Source organism: Octodon degus, unplaced genomic scaffold (genome assembly GCF_000260255.1).
Source record: "Octodon degus isolate 3935 unplaced genomic scaffold, OctDeg1.0 scaffold00051, whole genome shotgun sequence".
NCBI lineage: Eukaryota > Metazoa > Chordata > Mammalia > Rodentia > Octodontidae > Octodon > Octodon degus.
Genome location: NW_004524627.1, coordinates 2143981 through 2161238, shown reverse-complemented (window position 1 = coordinate 2161238; position 17258 = coordinate 2143981). Strand labels below are relative to the sequence as shown.

Here is a 17258-nt window from a genome sequence, read left to right as displayed (position 1 = left end):
TTTTCATTGTTAGAAGGAAAAAGACTTCCACAATTACTTCAAAAAGTGGAAAGCAAATGGGACGTGTGAGGGGGAGTATTTTTAAGAAGGATTAACAGCAATATGTAATTCACTGAATAAATTTTCATCATTTACCATACTTTCCAATCAAACCACGTACATTAAGTTGTTCAAGCACTGGGTGTACAGAAAGCTCAACGAATAGGCACAGGGAGAGAATGAGCCATTGAATATGTTCTAGAACCATAAATATTCTGAAGGTCTCTCAGAATATTCTTGGAAGTGCTTTTGGAATTTCCAAGAGCCTGAGGGTCTCAAAGGTACTTGGTGGACTGGTCATGGGAAGTGAAGACCACAGGGCCCTCCACCAGAAACTCTAAAACAGCCAAGAAGCAATTTCCTAGCTGCTACTTACAGTCCTCTGACAAAGAAACCAAAAGCAGCTGAAGTGCTTGGGAACAAAGGTGCAGCCCATAACTAACTCTGACCCAAAGAAAAATCAGGCAACTGAAATGAATAAACTCACAAAACAAAGGTTTCTAAAGATCAAAATAAAAGAGAGACAGTAGAAATCAGGAAGGCAGTCTGTGGAGATGAAAGGGATCTTAAGATACGACATGTGTACATACAGACTCCCCAACACAAATACAATATTATGAATGCAAACAAATACTAATAAAAAAGAACTCTGAGTAGGTTCCTTATTCTAATAAATGACTACAGATTCAACGGTGGGAAAACACTGCCCTTCAAGGGTGCTTCTATTCAATGCAGAGACGTTAGAATCTGCTTAGTTTCCTTTGAAGATACAGAAGGTCATCTTGTCAAATGTAGGAGGTAATGCCATGTAGGATGAGTTACTTGGTGTCCTGAGAGCAAGACTGCATAGCACAAGCAGCAGTGGTGGCAGCAGTGACAGCCATCTCTGTGCTACTTGGGGGCTAGACAGCCCCAAGGTGCTCCCAGAGGCTTTATGAGACTGTGGTAGTCACTCCTTGCACGTAGTTCAGCAAGCCTGTCTCAACCTACCAGGAAAGAAGCTGGTATACAAGCGGCAACCAGACCCACCTACAAATTCTACCACGTGCCTGACAGCAGCGGGCAGGAGGAAGGCACCTCAGCTGTTTGGCATTCCATGTGGTACATACACTGCTGCTCCTAGAAATGCCACATAGTACACCCTCCTGCATCATTGTCCTGACTTCCACTCCAGAATTCTAGCCAGGGAACCATTACTCCTCCTGGCTGGCATCCTTGAATATGCATGGCCTGATACCAGGCCAGCTAGTTTCACTGCCTCCACTGTTCTATCATTTCAAGATTTCCTGGGGATTGCAGTGAAAAGGGAAAAGAGATGAGACAAACAAAAGATTTCAAACCAAAACAAACACTTGGAGACTCATCTGCTCTACTCTCTTGAAGCTTTTCACATTTCTCTGCCCTGCTTCTTGGGTTAGAAATAGAATATCTCCTAGATATTCTTCTGTCTACATGGTTGTTTACTTCCAAGTTTCATCCTGCACTGAATTCAAGCCAAAAAACCTAAAACAAAAATTCCTGATCATGTGCTAGTTACATCCACTCAGAAAGCTGGTATTCTTACCTATTTGTCTATCGACATCTGCTCTTTAGATGCACCAAGTCTCAGGCTCTCTTTGGATTTTACACTTTTAGATACTGGAAAGCTGGCATGTCTTTACTCCATCTTTACAAGCAGGCAGTCCATGATTAAAAACAAGTTTTTAGGGGCCGGGGAGATGGCTCAGTAGAATAAGCACTTCCCTGGCAAGTGCAAGAGCCTGAGTTCAATCCCCGGTTCCACAAACAAACAAACAAACAAACAAACAAAAAAAAAAAGTTTTTGGGTTTGTTACTATCACTAAGTCTTTACATGTTGCACATGTGTCCCTTACCACATGGTTTCTAAATATTTTCTCTTTGTCTACTGATTATAGATGGTCTTTTCATCATCTACATACTATCTTTTAATGAGCAAAAATTCTGAACCTTAACGAAGTCTAATTTGTCTTTTGTTTTCTTTTATGTTCATTCTTTTGGTCACATAGCTTTTCTGTGCTCTTCCAGAGGACCCTCCCATGTCCTATATCCTTCTCCCTACAGAAGATATATGCAACTACAATCCATTTTGAGTATTTCTGCATATAACGTGAGAAAAGTGGCTTATATTTGCATATGGGTATTTTTCAGCACCAATTTTGACGACTTAATTATAGGATTACTTGTTACTTTTGTTAAAAATTGAACTGACCACATATGTATACATATTATTTCTGGACTCTGTTTTATTCTGTGATCTAGGTGTCTACTTTTTGCTCAATTTTGCACTATTTCAATTAATATAACTTTACAATAAGTTTTTTAATCAGATAATATAAAACCTTCAATTTTGTTCTTTTACTTTCAAAGTTATTTGGCTACTCCAAGTCACCTATGACTTTCTACATTAACTTCAAAAATGGCTTCTTGCTTTATTCAAAAGCTGTCAGGATTTTAAATTCCACATATTTAAATCCACAGGTAACGGGAAGGAAATGTGTCATACCACATTAAGCCTTAAAATATTGAATGCAGCATGTCTTCCCATTTCTGGAGGTCTTTTCAGTATGTATTTCTCTACTCCTCTGTTTTCAGTACCTTTGCCTTTCAGTGTTTCTCCTGTGACGGTGTGCCACTGCATTTTATCCAGCCCAATAATCTCCACCTTTGATTACACACTAAAGTCTACCTTTAATTAACATAAATGTAGAGAAATGACTTATATAAGTCGGCCACTTCTTCAATGTGTACTCTTTTTCATTCGTTGCTATTTCTCTGTTCTCCTTTCAAATTTTATATTGATTACATATATATACATACACACAAACACACACATATTTTTAGTATTCCAATTTAATCTTTCTATTGTCTAGGTTTATCTCTGCTTATATCAGCTGTTCTCTGGAGATTACAGTATCAATCTTAAACTCAACATGGTGAAGTTAATTATGATACTGAATGACTTAAAGTAAAGCACAGGAACACTGACACAGCACAAATCAATTTATCTTTTTATGTTACAGCTGTCATACACAAAAACACAAGCATGTGAATCTATCAGGTCATTAATGCAATGTTACAATTTTCTGATTTACTCTTATCTTACAAAATAATTAAGTTATAATATCATCACTACATATACATCAGGAAAATTACTTCCTTCTAATATCCTGAGCCATGCTTCCCTCTGCCAAACCCACCCCTTTCAACCAACTGCCCCCTACTAGCAGCGATCACTGATTACATAAACTTAATCATGTTACCTGTCACAGACTATTTTAGTGACTTCCCACTAACTGTAGGATAAAACTCCATAGTCCTAAACTGCAGAGTTGCACAGTCTCCTCCCTCGGGTTATGTCTTACATCTCCTTGCTTCACTATCAAACTCATGCTGTAGCCACACCAAACTATAGTTCTCTGAATATTCCAGGCTTTACATATCTTATTTAGTCTTAACAACTTTAGAGTTTAACTTACTCCTCAACATCCAGCTGTTATCACACTTCACTTTGTTCCTAAGGCTCTCTCAGCTTTGCTTGCTTCCCTCACAGTGTACTCTGTATTCCTACAATGCATTCATTAGAGACAGGGTCTACGTCTTATCTTTATATCCGTAGTACCTAACACACATCAGGCATATAGAACAGGCAAAAAGAATAGCTCTTCAAAAACAAATAATGAATATGTACATTTTCAAATTATTTGTTTGTAAATTACTACAAGGAACTAATTCTTATTAATTCTAATCATTTTTCTAAATATACTCAACCATGTAGTTAGCATTTATAATGAGTCAAGTATGAAGGGCCATTAGACTTTAGTAGTAAAAAATAATAAGATGGCATAAATTTACAGTGAATTTACATTGTGATATCCTAGTCATAAAAGGTCAAGTCTTTTCATTAAGACCAAATTTCATTACAGTGTCTTATTTATTACTATTTAAATCTCATAGTACTATGCAACAAATAGAGGAAAATAGGACAACATACCAGAGATACCATGGCCCAACCAGTCTTGTTGTAGATGAATTCCAAGTTGTTCCTTCTTAAGTAGAGCAAACCACCAACAAGTGACACTAACAAGGCCAAAGCAATGGTGCCAGAATAGTTGGGGGGTCTGAAAACCCGAATCTGCAAAAATGCAATGAAAATATTTAAACAGGAAGGAAAAATAAAATTTTCTCTTGAGCATATTCTAGTCCTTCCAATCTTCAACACAAAGAATTCAGAAACATGCCAGGCTACATTTACATATTGCATTAACACTCATGCTTTTTATGAGGTAAAAATATGTAATTTAAAAATACAACAGGTGTGGGCTGGGACGATAGCTCAGCAGTCTGTGCCTGCCTAGCAAGCACAAAGACCCAGGTTCGATCCCTGGTATCACGTGCCATGACTGCCCTGCCACGATGGCCACCAAGGCGGGGCATGATGATGCACACTGTAATCCCAGCACTGAGGAGACTGAGACAAGGATCACTACGAGTCTGAGCTATGTAGCGAGACCCTATAGCAAATTAATTAAATATTAAAAGATGAAAAGAAAAATACAGTCAGTGTGTAAAAGGACTTTCTCCGCATTTTGGATGAGTACACTCCTTTATATGCAAAGTACATACACTGTAACATAACCCGGAGATGCTATGGTCTATCCCTAGATTATCTAGTATATGGTAGCAATGAAATGGGGGTAGATTTGTATAATTCCAACTTCGGTTTTTTAAAAAATTACTAAAATATAACCCACATGCCATACAATTCACCTAAAGTGTACATAATTCACTAGTTTTAGTATGCTCACAAATACTGCAGCCATCACCCGAACTTCCATCTCCAGTCACCCTACCTATTCTCCATAACCTGCAGCCTTAGGTAAGAACTAATCTATTCTGTCTCTGCAGACAGCACTAATTCTAGGCTTCCATATACTGCATGGTTTATTATACCTGGCTTCCCTCACTGAGTATGTTTTCAAGGTATACCCACGTAAGCGCATACATCAGTACTGCACTTCATTCGTTTTTATAAGTGGATAACATTGCTCAGTATGGCTATACCACATTTTATTTCTCCATTCATTATTTGACAGACAGGAGTTGTTTCCACCATACAGCTACCATGCATAATGCTACTATAAACATTCTTAAGTTTCTCCTGGGGACATATGTTTTCATTTTTCTTCCATGGAAACGGAGGAGTGGAATTATGACAGGTCGTATGGAAACCTCCATTCTTAACAATTTGAGGAAGCACCAAGCTGTTACCATAGTGGCTTTACTGTCTGATATCTCCTCAACCATATATGAGACTTCCAACTTTTCCACTTCCTTACCAATGCTTATTACCTGACACTGTTTGTAGCTATCTTATTGGGTGGGAAGTAGTATCTTCTTATTGTTTAATGCGTTTTTTCCCAGGTGACTGACAATGTTAAGCAGATGTTTAGTGGCTATTTCTATACTTTCCTCACAGAAATGTTTATTCTGATCTTGTGTCCATATTAAATTTGGTTTTGTTTTCTTACAATTAAAAAAAAAACCTCATACCTAAGTAGGTAAAAAGCTCCTCAGAAAAATGACCTACTAATGCTTTCCCCCAATGGCTACCTATTCACTTTCTTGATGTTATCCTTTAAGCCATTAAGCCTCTTCTTTAAAAATAAAAACAACTGGAGTAATTAATTACTAACTTCAATAGTACATACAGCTCTGGGTTCTAATAGCATTACTTACTTAAAGGAACTAGGGTCACAGGAAGAAATGACGGAGTGCTGGGTAGAACAGCTGTACAGAGAGATACAGTAAGAGCTTGGGACAAATTTTTATGTTGGAATATCAGAAAGCACTTAAAATATAAAGATGAAAGTACAGATACCAGCATGAAGTGACTCCCATTAATCAAACCTAGAATAATTTTAGTAACAAACTTAGAATAGCAATAGATTACAAATGACAAGGATATGAATTATGCATTATGTGTTGTTCTGTGATATGATCTTAGTCAGGAATAACAGAAATTCAGGGAAAAAACTAAGTGATTACAGTCATAGGTCCTATAAGCAAAAGACTATATAGCATGCAGGACCACATAAGAAAGGCAACAGAGCAGCCAAGGAGCAGAAGACAGGAGCCAGAGGGAGCCAGAGGGAGGTTAGGGCACTGCTTTGTTGGAATTTCTTTGAGAAAGACAGGGTGGGGTGAACAAACAGTTTAAGATTAATTAGTTTGGATAATTTTGATGGAATTTGTCTCCTCACACTATTCTCTAATTGGCCTGGCCCTGAGATGATTAAAGCAGAAGGGCACCATTCCAACACACAACGGAAGGAAAGGGAAACACTTTGATCTCACAATCAAAATTATTTTTACAAAGGAAAGAGAAATAAGTATCTTGCGTTTATACAGGTGCTTAAAGTAAACATGACCTATTTAGCATTCTACTTGAGAACAAATAAACAGAATCCAATCGTAAGTAAACATCAGGCAAATCAATTAAGAATCATTTTATTTAAAAAGTAGGATAGGGTTATGTTCTTGCAAGTGTCAACATCTTAAAAGGACACAAGCAATAGGAATATCCCAGGTTAAAAGACATGACATGTAAGTGAATTAACTGACTCTTAGACTTCATCTAGAAAGACAGAAAAATGTTATAAAGGGATGCTAGCTCGGCTGACAAAACTCTACCATGGATAGTAACACCTCAAATAAGCTACTATACAAGTATAAATATATGGGATTCATATATACTTCTGTGAATTATCATTCAGAAAAATTATTTTTTAAGAAAAAAAAAACCCTGTATATAGATGGAGAAAGACACAGGGATGGGACAGAGGCTAAGAATCTCAAAGCTCATGTAGTAAAATATTAACAATGGGTAAGCCTAAGTAAGGATATATGTTGATATAATCTGAACTATTTTCATTTTTTGAAATTTTAAAGTTGAAATTTATTAATTATTATTATTTTTTAGTATGTTTGGTTGTTACATGGTCTCACTACGCAGCTTGGACTTGTGATCCTCCTGTTTTCAGCCTCCCCAGAGCTGGGATTACAGATGTGCACCACTATGCTGGGAATTTAGCTGGCTCAGCATGCCCTGGGGGCAGGGCTGCACACCATGTGGTACCAGGGATCAGGGATTGAACTGCAGTTCCTGCGCTTGCCTAAGTATGCCTAAGCTTGCCTACGCAGGTGCTTCAGTCCACTGAGCTACCTTGCTGGACCCTAAACTTGAAATTATTTCCAAACAGCTGTTTTAGATTTTAAATTTACTGGCAAGATACATGAATGTAGGTAGAAAGGTTAAAATAATTTCTCTTTAAAATTTACTACTAGGCCAGGGAGATGGATCAGTGGTCTAAGCACCTGCCTGGCAAGCACAAGAACCCAGGTTTGATCCCTGGTACCACATTTCATGCTGGCCCCACCCTGAGCTGGCTACCAAAACCAGGCATGGTGGCACACGCCTGTAATCCCAGTGCTGAGGAGGCTGAGACAGGAGGATTACTATGAGTCTAGGCTGGGTAGCGAGACTCTCTACCAAATAAATAAATAAATAATTTTTTTTAAAAAATCAGTATTTCTTATAAAGAATTATTAGTACTCTCAATACTACTCATAATGCACCAATAATGACACAATGCATAATAAATGATTTGTTGAAATATTTAAGAAATGAAAATTATGAAGTTTAGTCACTAAAATACATGACACAGGCCATTATATGATATAAGTGAATGAAGATACAACCTCTCTTACTGAGAATATATTTCCCTGCCCTTTCTGGTAAAAGTTAATGTTTCTCTACTACTGCCAGATAGGTGGATTTTTAAATAACTGGCTGCTTACTTTAGAAAACAATGGAAATAAGGAAAGGAAAAATTGCTATAAGCTGTTCATGTGAATATTACCATCAACATTGAGGTTTATTTCCTGTCATAATAAATGGTTTATTTCAATAAATACTGATATTCATGTTTTAAAGCAAAATTGTAGATAATATAGTAAAATAACACAGTATGAAATATACTATAATGATGTTATACTATATTATTAAAATAGGTGTTCTAATATTATTTTTCTAAAACCCTACTTTCTAACTTTGAACATCATTCTATGAGAAATATTCCTACAAATCACTTTCTGGATAGGCCAGAAAATGTATAATTATTAAGTCTCTTTACACATTCAATTTTTTTCCATTAAAATGAACAGTGCTCAAAAAATATCTACAGCTAAGAATTTGAATCATTCTTGATTACATTCTTTACTTTCCACTCCACACAGAATTTGGAACCAGCGAAGTGGAGTTGTTACTGTGACTATTATCTGACCATGTTGTTCAGGAGGCTTTGGGAATGGATTGAGGGAAGAAGTTAGAAAGGTTTGGAAGGGCCAACTGAAAAACTAGCAGTGGAATGCCTAAAGCTGTTCTATATGGGAGACTCTGGCCAGAATTCAGAAGATCAAAAACCTGATTAGAAAAAAAAAATCAGGCTGAGATTTCTGCTGGGAAGTAGGATTGCATTACTTACTGGACCCTAGGTGATGTGTACTATGCACCAGCATAAAGTCTGTGTCCAGAGACTTTGAGTGAGATGGAGATTAAGACAAAAGACTAAATTGACTTGGCAGAAAAAATTTCAAGGTAGTCTAATATTCAGGTAGTAGCATGACTACTACTGGGGACTTTCAGCCTGATTTATGTTGAGAATCAAGAGCAAAAATCCCTTCATAATGATTTAAAACATTTTGATTTTTGGCCAGAAAGAAAGCAGAGCTGTGATAAAACATAGGAGATCTTGATTGCTGAGAAGGAACAGGAGAACAGACAAGATGACCTGAGGACTTCACAAAAATCAGCAGGACTGTAACCCATGCAGACTCAAAATTGTAAAAGTGAAAGACTTTGCTTTAAGAAAGCCCCAGAGAACCATGTTCCAAAATTGTGGAGGCCTATAGAATTTGTTCCTTGGAAGTGAACCCAAAGTGCCAGTGTTCCAGGCAATCGATCCATACAGCCAAGAGGGAGGGAAGCCTGACTACAGGTGTACCTGGCAGCAGACCTTGGCATCATCCACGTGGTGCTCCTTTTAGGTCATGCAGACTGGAAGAGGTGTGGAATCAGGATGTTTCCACCTAAATTTCAGAAAAAAGCCTAGGAGAACAGGCAGTGTGAGCCTGAAAAATAAGCATATGAAGCTAAAGGTACAATGGTGACCCCAGAAGTTTGCAAGAGCCAAGAATGTGGATCAACTGAATAAAACTGCAATCAGAGAGTACAGCTGGCCAAAGGATAAGTCATAGGACCTATATCCACCAAAAGTGCTATAGATAGGAAGCCGCCTAACCCTTTAGAGTTCATATCTTGTCACAGATTACCTCAGATACTGCACATGGAACTACAGGACTTAATGGTTTGCCTTGATACATTGTGGACTTGCTTTGGCCCCGTCCTTTGTATTCCCACTTGTATCTTGTGGAATAGAAATGTCTATCTTTTGGTATTGAATATTGAATAGTGCCTAACATTCTTTTGATTTGTAAGAGCTAACAGCTAAGAGTTTGCCTTAAATCTCAGAGAAGACTTGGGACTTGGATTTTTCAACAATGCTAAAACTATTAGGACTTTGGCAGCTCTTAGAGATGGATTAAATGCCTTTTGAACAAATGGATGTACATAAGCATTTGGGGTGGAAAGGGACAAAATGTTATGACTCATGTCTAGATATGCCTCCAAGCCTCCTGCAGTCATAGGGCTTTGTCAGAGATGGCTGAATCTATAGTGTGTAAACCTAGAATTAAAGGTGGGTAATTAAACTGTCCACTAACGTTTAGCAATGCCCTAATTCCAGTAGACCAGATACAATGTAAAGGTCAAAAAGAGGTTTGTGGTCCCCACCCCACTCCGTGTTGCTTTGTCTGTCTTCTACCACCATGAACAGATTTTCTCCATTCAAGCCACCCTGCTTTGGAGCCAGCCAATTGTGGACTGAAACATCTACAAATTGTAAGCTAAAGAAACCCTTCTTCCTTTAACTTTGGTGATATTTTGTTCCAGCAACAAGAAAAGTAACTAAGACAATTACACTATTAAACTCTTATTCCTAAAAGTGGAATTGTTATAACACATAAGAGATACATGTCTTGAGTACTTCATCAGTATAGCTTGACCTCCTGTCTTTATTGTGGTGTGGTGTGGTTTGGTTCGGTTCATTTTGGTTTAGTTTGGTTGTCTTGTGGTATTACAGTCTGAATTCAAGGGCTTGAATATGTTGGGTAATTCTGCTGCCTCAGCATCCCAAACAGATAAGACTGCAAAAATGCACCATCACACCTGCCCTCTAAATATTTTTCTATATGTAACACAAAATAGGTAAAAATTTTACACCCTGTTTTTTCATTAGAATTTGATTATTAATATCAGTGAACCATTTTAAAGTATTTCTCATGCACTGAAATTATTTTATGCTAACTCATGTCCTTTTAATGGTTTTTAAAATACTAACAAATTATTATTCTAAAAACCATCTGACTTCAACTGATTTATCAACATTCCACTTATCACTTATAGCTATAAGATTTCTCGGGGCCGGGGAGATGGCTCAGTAGAATAAGCGTTTCCCTGGCAAGCACAGGGGTCTGAGTTCAATCTCCAGTTCTGGGGAAAAAAAAAAAAAAAAAAAATCAAAATCAACTAAGATATCTCTATTCAAGGAAAATAGCCATAATTTTTTAAAAATCCAATAGCATTTATTACACTGTTCTAACAAATCAAAATAATCAGCCTAGTATAAACTATGGGGGGACCCAGAGCTGCAGCAACTAGAAGGAGGAGGGCTCCAAGTGGGTTGCCACTTGCACTACTGACCTGAGCTGCAACACCTAGCAGAAGGAAAGTCTATGCCCAGCTTGCACTCGCTGTACTGAGGGGACTCAGGGACTAGAGGTCATCGGGAAACCAGTACCACTATAATAGTTCATGGCTAGAGGGCAAACAACGGACAGGCTGTTGTTCTTCTAGTGGTGCAGAAGAATCTGAAGCAATAGTAACAACGTGAACTGTCAGTTGGTAAATTAGCGAACCAGCCTTATGCTTGGAGAAAAAGACAAGTGGAACAGAAGAGCACGGGTAGGACTACCCCTTTTCTTTTCTTAACGGAGAACATCAGCAGGAGAAAACAAATCCCATCCCGCAAATGAAGAGATAAAGCTCAGAGTCAAACTGAGTACAAATCTACCCCTAAAGTACACATTCAGGGATCAGATTTAGACATACCACACATGTATAGAAAACAGACAAATCTCACTATTTTGTTTTTCTGTGTCAGATGGGTTTTCCCCTTGGTAGTCACCTGAGTTAGTGTTTTATTTTTATTTTATTTTATTTTTTTATGAGTTTAGTACAGGGTCTACAGGTTCTCACTATACAGATTGGACTTATAGAAATCCTCCCGTTTTCAGTCTCCCAAGCACTGGGATTACAGACACACACTACCACGCCCAGTCTCAATTAGTGTCTCAGCACTCGCCAGGTCACGGTGAGGCTGGCACAGTATGCAGGGATCGAAACTCAGTACCTGCCCCTGCCTAAGCAGGAACTTTAGTCCACAGAGCTATCTGGCCCACCCCAAAGTGTTTTTTCTTTCCTCTTTTGTTTTTGGTTCTTTTCCCTTTTATCTATTTCTCTCTATTTTCTTTTGCACTGTTTTTTCATCTGTTTGTTTCTTTGTTTTTCTATGTGGTTATTTTGTTTCCTGTTTTTTTCTCCCTTTTCTCTTTCATTTGGCTTTTCTACCTTCTCTTATCTCTCATTCACAATTTAAATCTCTTAAACTTTCTCTTTGCATTATTCCACTTGTCCTCTTCCTCTTTTTCATCAACTATCTCATTTGATTTTTTATTTTATTTTATTGAGAAACAAATAGAAATAAGAGAGTTTCAAAACTGATTAATAGGTCAGTTTCAAAAATTAATACATTGTACATTATTATCTTCTTAGTGGTTATCCATAAAAGATGAAGACAGGATATCCTGTCCAAACACTATTAGTACAAATCTTTCTTCTCATTGAATTAAGCGAAAGTAGCTGCATATCTATCCTATTCTGTATATACAGATATAAAATAGTCCTTTCTTTGTATTCCTTTTTTTTCTTTAGTCCTGTCAGAGATGGGTACTCCATTGACATCTAAATACTACAGGTGCATGAATTCAGCAAAACAATCCAACACAGTCCAGCACTCCACAATAGTAGTGGGTTATCCGCAGAAGTTGTTGACTTGAGCCTTTCACAATTCAGCATATTAATATGGCTTTACTTTACACACCTTGTTTTTATACTTTTCTGATGGATCGTTAAGACCAAGATAAAGCAAGACTTATGTAAGAAGAAATGTAACTTTTGTATCTCATAAGGTCAGTCAAGTACCCTCAGCATTTATCCTTTAACCATGTACCGCAGTTTGTAGATCCTCTGTCACTGTCAGCCATGTGAATGAATCACGGCCATTGCTTGACCAATATGCTCTCTGTGAAAGCCTGAGAGAATGTTTTCTCTCCATGGGACACATCTTAGGCACACTCTACATCATTAATCACTTTCCACTGTGGCACCATAATCTCCTTGATCAGAAAATTTGGGATGTAACTAAGTTACATGACGTTACAGTATAGGTTCTCCCATGTCCTGAGTCTTCACTGATCTTCAAAGGCTAGGGTCAAAATGTTAGCTGTCCTTGCAGCCCTTCTATTTCTCTAATTTTTGGTCTGCAAACTTAGGTTGTCAACCCTCCAGAACAGAAACTTATAATTACTCTACAACATATGCAGTTGGGTTTAACCTCACTAATTATCTGAATATCAAACATCTTAGGCATAACATGGAACAGATATTTTCCATCAAGTACTGATACGATAAACTTTAAGTCCTTATAGAATATGGAGAAAAAAATTTAAAAATGAAAAATATTTAAAGAATATTAAAAAACAATTACATATTTTTACACAAATATTTAGAAATCTAACTATATATAGCATTGTACCGGGACAGTACTGTGACATTTTTTTCCTTGTGTCTTTTTTTTTTCATTTATTACCCTTTAAAAAAACAAACATTTACTTGAGACAATATGGTAATAATTGGTATGTCATGACAAGTACATTTTTAGAAGACAAGAATGACAGGCATTCCAAGTGTGACCCTTCTATTACACATTGCTATCTTCAGTGCACTTGCTTGGTTCACAGGTATCAGCATACATAGTCACGTTGGGGAATCCTACAAATTAAGTGCTAGTTTCAATAACCTGCTGCTGTCTCTCAGGATCATTGCCTTACCCATCTTGTTCATACGAATGTATAGCTTTGCCCCTTTCATGTTTCCCAGCTTTAGTCCTTTCCCTCCCCTCGGCCAATCCTCAAGTTCTCACTTTCCTTTTAATTGTGTTATACATGTCCATTTGTATTTCTTCTTCTCAGTTCTTATGCTAAGGACACCATACGATATTTACACATGTGTGTCTGGTTTATTTTGGCATCCACTTAAATATAAATGTTTCAAGTTTATCATTCTTTATAGCTGAATAATACTCCACTGTATAAAAATACCACATCTTTTTCAACCATTCCTCATGTGACGGGCACTTTGTTTGTTTCCAGGATCTGGCTATCACAAATTGTGCTGCTATAAACATAGGTACACATACATTACTATGATATGACGTTTTCAGTTCCTCTGGGAAAATTCCCAGTAGGGGGATAGCTGGCTTGAATAGGATTTCCAATACTAGTTTTTTAAGGAGCCTCCACAATGATTTCCATAATGGATGCACCAGTCTACATTCCCACCAGCAGTGGAGAAGGGTTAACTTTTCCCCACAATCCTTCCAACATTTGTTGTTATTCGATTTCTTTATGATAGCCATTCTTTCTGGCGTGAAAAGGTATCTTGAGTGTTCTCTTAATTTGAATTTCACAGATGGCTAGTGATGTGGAACATTTTTTTATGTATTTATTCGATCCTTTAATTTTGTCCTCTGAGAAGTGTGGGTTCATCTCGGATGCCCATTTCTGGAATGGGTCTTTAAATTTAGGGGTCCTGATGTTTTTTAGCTCTTTATAAATTTTGGAGAGCAGATTTTTGTCTGAGTGCTCATTAGTTAACATTTTTTCAAAATTTGTGGGTGGTCTTTTCACTTTGTTGGTAATTTCTTTTGACGGGCAAACACATGTCAATAAGAGAATGTCCCAGTTGTTAATTCTTTCAAGTATTACCCGTGCAATTTGATTTTTGTTCATGGACTCTTTGCATACCCCTACGTATTCAAGAGTTCCTCCTACTTTCTCTTCCAGGAGATTTAGTGTTTCTGTTTTAATGTTTAGATCTTTAATCCATTTTGACTTTAGCTTAGTGCATGGTGATAGACATGGGTCAAGTTTGAGTTTTCGGCATGTAGAGAGCCAGTTTCTCCAGCACCATTTGTTATAGAGGCTATCTTTCTTCCAGTAAGCATGTTTGGCACCTTCGTCACGGATCAGGTGGCTGAGTGTGTTCCTAGAGGCCTCGGCATCTTCTAATCTATTCCATTGATCTTCAGGTCTATTTTGCTGCCAATACCATGTTGATTTTATCACATTAGCTTTGTAGTATAATTTCAAGTCAGGAATTGTAATGACTCCTGCCTTGTCTTTGTTAGGCCGGATTGCCTTTGCTATTCTAGGTCTTTTCTACTTCCAAAATACATTTTAGGAACAATTTCTCCAGGTCTGTGAGGTATGCTGGTGGTAGTTTGATAAGGATTGCATTAAATCTGTATAACAATCTTGGGAGAATGGCCATCTTCACAATGTTGGGTCTTCCTATCCAGAAGCAGGGAATATCTTTCCCTTTTCCGAAATCCTCTATGATCTCCTTTTTAAGAGTACTGCAATTTTACTTAAAAAGACCTTTGACTTCTTTAGTTAGATGAATTCCACGGTATTTCATTTTCTGTAGTGCTATTGTAAAAGGTACTGTTTCTCTAATTTCCATTTTGGTATGTTTGTTATTGTGTACCGGAATGCTATTGACATTTGGGCACTGACTTTGTATCCTGCTATGCTACTGAATTTGTTTATCTAGTAGCTTTTGCATCTATGTTCATTCTAGTGGCTTCTTGGTGGACCTTTCTGAGTCTTCCAAGTAAAGTATCATGTCATCTGCAAATAATAATTTAACTTCTTTACCTATTCTTATTCTGTTTATTTCTTCCTCTTGTCTAATGACTCTAGCTAGTGATTCCAGAACTATATTGAATAGGAGGAGTGATAGAGGACATCCTTGTCTTGTACCAGATCTGAGAGGAAAAGATTTCATTTTTTCCCCATTTGGAATTATGTTAGCTCTTCAGTTGTCACAGATGGCTTTTATCACATTAAAATAGAGGCCTTCTATTCCAATTTTCTGTAGGACTTTGAACAAGAATGAGTGTTGGACTTTGTCAAAAGCCTTTTCTGCATCAATTGAGATGATCACATGGTTTTTAGATTTCACTCTATTATTTGGTGTATTACATTTTTCATATATTGAATGATCCTTACATCCTTAGGATGAATCCTACCTGATCATGGTGTATGATCGTCTTGAGGATTTGCTGTATTGTATTTGCTAGGATTTTATAGGGACTTTTGCATCTATGTTCATGAAGGAGATTGCCATGTAGTTTTCCCTTTTTTGTTGTATCTTTCCCTGGTTTTGATATCAATATAATACTTGCCTCCAGGAATGATTTTTGGGAGGATTGCTTCCTTTTCAATTTCTTCGAAGAGTTTGAGGAGTACAGGGATTATATCTTCTGTAAATTTGTTGTAGACTTCAGCTGTGAATCCATCAGGAACTAGACTTGTAATTGTCAGCAGGCTTTCATTACATTTCATAGTTCATTGGCTGTTTTGGGTTATTGAGAGTTATTATATCTTCTTGATTCAGTTTTGGTAATTTGTACCTTCCTAGGAAACTGTCCATTTTGTCTTTGTCTTCTCTTCTGCGAGCGTAAAGAGTCTAGAAATAGCTATTCATAATCTCCTGAATTTCCACTGGGTCTCTGGTGAATTTACCCTTTTCATTCCTTATTGCTTGTATTTGAATTTTATTTTCCTCTTTTTGATGAGATTAGCTAGGGACTCATTAGTTTTATGTAATCTTTCAGAGAACCAGCTTTTTGATTCGTTAATTCTTTAAACTATTTTCGTTTCAAGTGAATTAATTTCTGCTCTAATCTTTATGATTTCTTCACTACTTCGGGCTCTGGGTTTGGATTGCTCTTGCTTTTCTAGATGCTGGAGGTACAGCATTAGGGTGTCTATTTGTTCCCATTCTGTTTTCCTAATGTGTGAGTTCACAGCTATAAACGTCCCTCTCAGAACTCCTTTCATCGCATAAGAATTTATAATTCCGATGAACTGTGGTTTGATTTTCATTGAATTATAGATATTGTTGAATTACTTGGTCAATTTTATCTGTGACCCATTGATTGTTGAGTAGGGTGTTCTTTAATCTCCATGTCTTTAGGGATTTTTTCTGGTTTCTTTTGTCATTTATTTCCAGTTTCAGTGCACTGCAGTCAGGTAATATGCATGGGATAATTTCTGTTCTCTTGCATATACTTAAGCATGACCTATGGACAATAGTAAGTGGTCTATTTTAGAAAATGACCCATGTGCTGTTGAGAAAAATGTGTATTCAGCTGTGCTTGGGTGGAACACTCTGTATATGTCCACCAAGTTCATTTGTTTCAAGCTCTGGTTCAGTTCTGTTATTTCTTTGCTAAGTTTTTGTCCGGTTGACCTATCTTTTGGGGATAAGGGGGTGTTAAGGTCTCCTGTTAAGATTGTGGTATTGGATATTAGATTTTTCATGTCCATTAAGATTTGCTTTATATAAGTGGGTGCTCCTGTGTTTGCTGCATACATTTTATGAGTGTTACCTCTTCCTCTTGTATTTTTCCCCTAACCAGCGTATAGTGGCCTTCTTTATTTCGCTTGATCATTCCTGCTTTGAAGTTGAGATTGTCTGAGAATAGGATTGCTACGCCTGCTTTTTTCTGAGGTGCTGGGGCATGTAGTATTGTTTTCCATCCTTTGACTTTCAGCCTATGACTGTCTTTATGAGTTAAATGTGTTTCTTATATACAGCATATTGTTGGATTTTG

The 17258-nt window shown here is 37.2% G+C and overlaps 1 protein-coding gene across 3 annotated transcripts in view; it reads right to left on the bottom strand.

Annotated features, from left to right (window-relative positions):
- Positions 1–17258, bottom strand: part of Tusc3 (tumor suppressor candidate 3) — a 256150-nt gene that overhangs the window by 127319 nt on the left and 111573 nt on the right. For 2 of the 3 annotated variants that reach the window (XM_004633050.2, XM_004633051.2), the window contains exon 5: positions 4052–4192. The exons of the other annotated variant lie outside the window; for it this stretch is intronic. In XM_004633050.2, the coding sequence (XP_004633107.1) occupies positions 4052–4192 (141 nt within the window). The remainder of the gene's footprint in view (positions 1–4051; positions 4193–17258) is intronic. 3 annotated transcript variants of the gene reach the window in all.